This window comes from Carassius carassius, chromosome 16, assembly GCF_963082965.1.
Source record: "Carassius carassius chromosome 16, fCarCar2.1, whole genome shotgun sequence".
Lineage (NCBI taxonomy): Eukaryota > Metazoa > Chordata > Actinopteri > Cypriniformes > Cyprinidae > Carassius > Carassius carassius.
The window spans coordinates 18,064,978-18,069,954 of record NC_081770.1 but is presented as its reverse complement, the minus strand read 5'-3'; the positions used below and the strand labels follow the sequence as shown (position 1 = coordinate 18,069,954).

Here is a 4,977-nt window from a genome sequence, read left to right as displayed (position 1 = left end):
TCAACCAATCACCTGAGCTGTTTGTGACATGTGACTGTTACACTACAATAGAGGTCCTTGCAGCGGATGGGAAAAAATATCAATTCCAACGTCTATTTTAAGCATTTATACATCCTCAAATATGTTGAGTTTATTGTTGTGTATCCATTTTATTTTCTGATTTCCAAGCGTTCTTTTTTTATCAGTGAAAGCTAAGCAAACAGGCTAATCTGCTAGTGAAATGCTAATATCAAATAACAGAATAATAGTTAACAGAATGCAATGCTAGCCTGATCGAACCAGTTATCTCGTGACTTAACTGAAAAAACAACAACAACAATTCATAGCTTTTAGTCACGTGACCGACTCGAAGACTTGGAGTGTTAAACATCCGTAGAACTGCAGAACAAGCCTGTCAGTCGTCCATCTGTTTCACAACCGCAAATATTTCTATCACCTCTCAAACGAATAAAACAAAGGTATGTGAACAAAATGCAAGTTTTGGCCATTCGCAACCCATATTAAGCAGCCATTAAACAGTGCGACAAAAAATTTGAAGTGCCTTAATATATTTAAAACAATAATATTAAAAGATCAAATTCAGTAATCATCATATTAATGATGCGTAGTTTACATAGACAAGCAGATGAGGTCAGAATATGAACGCAATCCGCTTAATGGTTCAGTGTTTTCCTTCTAAAGGTTTTCTATGTGAAACCATTTAACGTGAAAGTTTGCACACTGTGTTTATATTCTGGGTTCATCTGGTTGCCAAGTTAAAGGGGCATATGACGATGCTAGAAATAACATTATTTTGTGTTTTTGTTGCAATGCATTGAGTTTAAAAAAAAAAAAAATTCATTATTTTCCACACACTGTACATTATTGTTGATCCTCTATGCCCCGCCTTCTGAAACAAGTTGATTTTTATAAAGCACATCGATCTGAAAAGTTAGGTGTGTTCTGATTGCATAGTTATCCAGTGCATTATGATTGGCCGATTAGCTCAAGCATGTGATGGAAAATGTCACGCCCCTTATACCATATTTGGTAAAACTCCGTCTCCATGAAACGAAGGCAGCAACAACACTACAGCGAGAATAAAAGTTATGCCTTCTTTCTTTGTGTAGCTTTCTTTGTGTTTGTTTGGGCGGCGTAATGCTAATCTTCCCACTCAGTGACATAGACGTTTTAGAAGGACATGAACGAGTCTTAACTTTTATAAAGAATATTTCTTTGGGTTTGAAACATTAATTTTTGCAGCTTTATGAAATCTTTCTGCACAAACAGCTTGTAACACTCCAAAGAGAAAGGAAAACTTGAAATAGCATCATATGACCCCTTTAAGACAACATGCATTATATGTAATTTTGTACAAACGACACAATTCTACTTTAACATAGTATATAACGTCTAATATTGTAAATACACTAGTGCAGTCAAATGATTAATCACATCCAAAATAAAAGTTTTTGTTTACATATTGTGTGTGTACTCTGTATATTTATATACACACACATACAGTATATATTGTATGTGTGGGTGTGTGTGTATATATCATATCATATAAACTGATTACATATATTTTGTAAACAACTTTTATTTTTGATGTTTTTTTTATAACGATTAATCATTTGACAGCACTAAAATACAAAATGTGTTCAGTATATTTTATTCTACTGTCTACAGATGCTGGTCCTTCATTGAAGTCCAAAACCCAAAAGAAGAAACCTGATATTGGCTCAGCGTACATGACAGCGAAGACTTCGCCTACAGTTTAAACAAATGTGACTAAACCTTCATGACACTGTACATACATTATTAATAACTAGCTAAACAAAGTGAACTTTTGGGTAGTATTTTTATTTTATATTATTTTTTGTTAATTTTTTCCCCCTGACATTGTGCAATATTGTTTTTCTTCCGCACTGAATAATGTTTTGAATTGCAATAAAGTGATTCTTCTGTAAGTGGCTGATTTACATTGCTAATGAATTTTATTCTATACCTTTATGCATGCTTTAATATCATTGAACTCCACATGGCATCTTGCAACAGAAGCGTTTTCTTTTATCACCCGGAGCGTATGGAAACCTGGTGGGAATTCAGCTGCCTGCATAAAAATTGATTGATCTACTCTTGCTAAATTATCTCTTTATCCAAACAGTCATGTGGATATTTAACTTAGACACGAGGCTTACACTTATTAATGCGCTTCAGAACAATGTTTCGATTTTTTTTTTTTTTTTTTTTTTTTTTTTTACTTCTAAAGTGTTTTTTTCACTCAATGTCAGTTGATCTCTGACAATCTCTTGATCTCAGGGTCAGGCGTCACATCACGTATTGGGTGTAAAGGTTTTGATATTTGTACTTTTTGAAGTTTTTGATGAGAACAAGAGGCTTATTTTTTTGCGCAGCAAAGCGCGTTCATGAATTATTCACATTTGCGTGCACGACCTCTCGGAGTAGCTATCGCGTTTCCAATCTTGGATGCGCAACGGATGTTGCATATTCATGATATCCTGCACCCTGGCGATGATTTATAAGTGATATTAAAACATTTACACATGTATGAGTGTAATTCAGTCGCTGCTGATGTTGTTAATTGGATTGGATATGGATCTTGTCGAAACGCATTACAACTGCACGGCCCTGAGGATATGTATCTATGGGTTGTCAATACAGAAAGTAGCAGCAAGAGGCTTCGTCAAAGCCAAAGAACCCCTCCCACTTCCTCGAATTAGAGAACAGAATCAATTGCCCTGAAGGCCAGAATGAAATGCATGGGAAGACAGGATTTAATTCAATTAGCATCGCATAATTTCAGTGGGAGTGCATTAGAAATAAAAATTGTGTGGTTGAGGAACTGTGCAAAATGATGACGTGGACTCGAACTGTATGGAGGAGCATCAGAGGTGAAAAAAAGGTCGAAAAAGAACTAGATCACGTGTCTTCATATTCGTCTTAAAGGAGTCATATGATGTGATTTAAATTGATCCTTTCTCTTTGGAGTGTTACAAGCTGTTTGTGCATAAAGAAGATCTGTAAAGTTGCAAAGACTAAAGTATCGCCCCACATGTCTACGTCACGATGTGGGAAGATTAGCAAAACACCGCCCACGCAAAGAAAGAAGGTGTAACTTTTATTCACGCTGTTGCCACTACCGCCATGATGTGGAGATGCTGTGTGTTTCATTGTGAAAGCGAAACTATGTTTGGCTGAAAAGATGAAAAGAGGATGATATACGCTTAGTCATGCCTAGAGCTGATCCGTGCTGGTCATTTGTTTTATGTTTACGTGGGTTGATACGCGTTAATAAAAACAGTATTAGTCATAAGCAGTAATTATGTCCCCACTGGATGCAACAAACGCCTTGTTTGTAATGGGTTTTATTGTTTTTGTCTTGTCGTGCCGATGTTCTGACCGGGACATGGCATCACAGTAAGGTGAGGGGCGTAACATTTCCGTCAAACACTTGAGGTATTCAGCCAATCACAACACACTGGATATCTGTCCAATCAGAGCACACCTCACTTTTCAGACTGATGAGCTTTGTTAAAATCAACGGATAGAGGAGCAATAATAATGGACAGTATAATAATGTTTTTTTTTTTAACTTAAACTGCATAAACATATTTCATTACACCAAATACACATTTACATTTAGTCATTTAACAGACACTTTTATCCAAAGCAGCTTGCAAATGAGGACAATGGAAGCAATCAAAATGACCAAAAGAGCAATGATATACAATAAGGTCTTTTAAAAAAAAATATAATAAATAAAAAGAAAACAGAATAGAAAAAGAATAGCGCTAAGAGGCCTCTTTTGCTTTTGTTAATTGTATAATAAATCAAAATAAAAACAAATAGAATACAAAAAGATAAGAAAGCTAGTTTTTTTTAAGAAGCAGCAAATGAATGAAGTGCAAGTCTAAAAGGGAGAAGTGTTTTTTTTTATTTGTTTGTTTGTTTTTTCTAATTAAGAAAATAATTATAATAGAGAGTGCTAGAGTTAGAGGCTCAAATAAAGATGGAAGAGATGTGTTTTAAGCCGATTCTTGAAGATGGCCAAGGACTCGAATTGCATTTGGCAGGTATATATATACACTTTCTATTTCCTTTCATTTTCATTGCATACAATGTTATAAAAATTTGTTTTAGTTTAGAAATATATTTAAACAATTTAATAATAATTTACACAATATAATGCAAATCAAATATAATAATTATGTAAACAATTTATTATAGAATTATATTAGAATTATTTAATACAAAAATTAAAACAATAAAATGTTTTAATTGTATAAAATTCAGATATTGTGTCTGATATTTTACTAACACACAAATATAAAATGTGTGTAAATACATTTAAAGAACATAAAATATACAATATATACAATATTTTATATTTATTATTATTAAACATTTTATAACATTTGTAAAAGTATGTTTTAGTATTTTTAAATAATAATTCAAATATTTAAAAAAAACATTATAGAATTCTTGTTCTTATTATTATTATTGTGTACATTTTCACCTTAATTTTTAACTTCTGTAATGCACAAAAAATATATAACACAATATTTAAATGTAATGATATAAAATTGCTATAAATATGAATTCATAAAAAAATACATGCATACATATATACCTTTGAAAATACAAAATGAATTCCCAGTCACACTACTGTTAAGAGAATTTAGGGAGAAGATGCCCTTAACTGTCACAATGGAAAAACTGGCTTATTTTATTATGCAAGAAAAATCTGATTTAAAATTTTGGGTAGAATTGTGACCTGCATATATTTTTCGCGAGACTAATGGTTTGTAGCAGCTTTGGAATATTAATATAAAATCCAATCGAGGTGCGGCCATGCATGCGCATATCGGTCATTTTATACAAATGCCTTTGAATTTGGCTCACCCAATGAGACTGGATTTCACTTTATTGACCCCTGAGGGGAAATTTAGAATGTCTGTTAGGCTGATATTAATA

General features: G+C 33.0%; 1 protein-coding gene across 1 annotated transcript in view; it reads left to right on the top strand.

The window, feature by feature from the left end:
- Window positions 1-1,949, top strand: part of LOC132159791 (ribonuclease P protein subunit p21-like) — a 7,531-nt gene extending 5,582 nt beyond the window's left edge. The window contains exon 5 of the mRNA XM_059569397.1: window positions 1,669-1,949. Within this exon, the coding sequence (XP_059425380.1) occupies window positions 1,669-1,760 (92 nt within the window). The 3' untranslated portion in view covers window positions 1,761-1,949. The remainder of the gene's footprint in view (window positions 1-1,668) is intronic.
- Window positions 1,950-4,977: the final 3,028 nt, after the last annotated feature.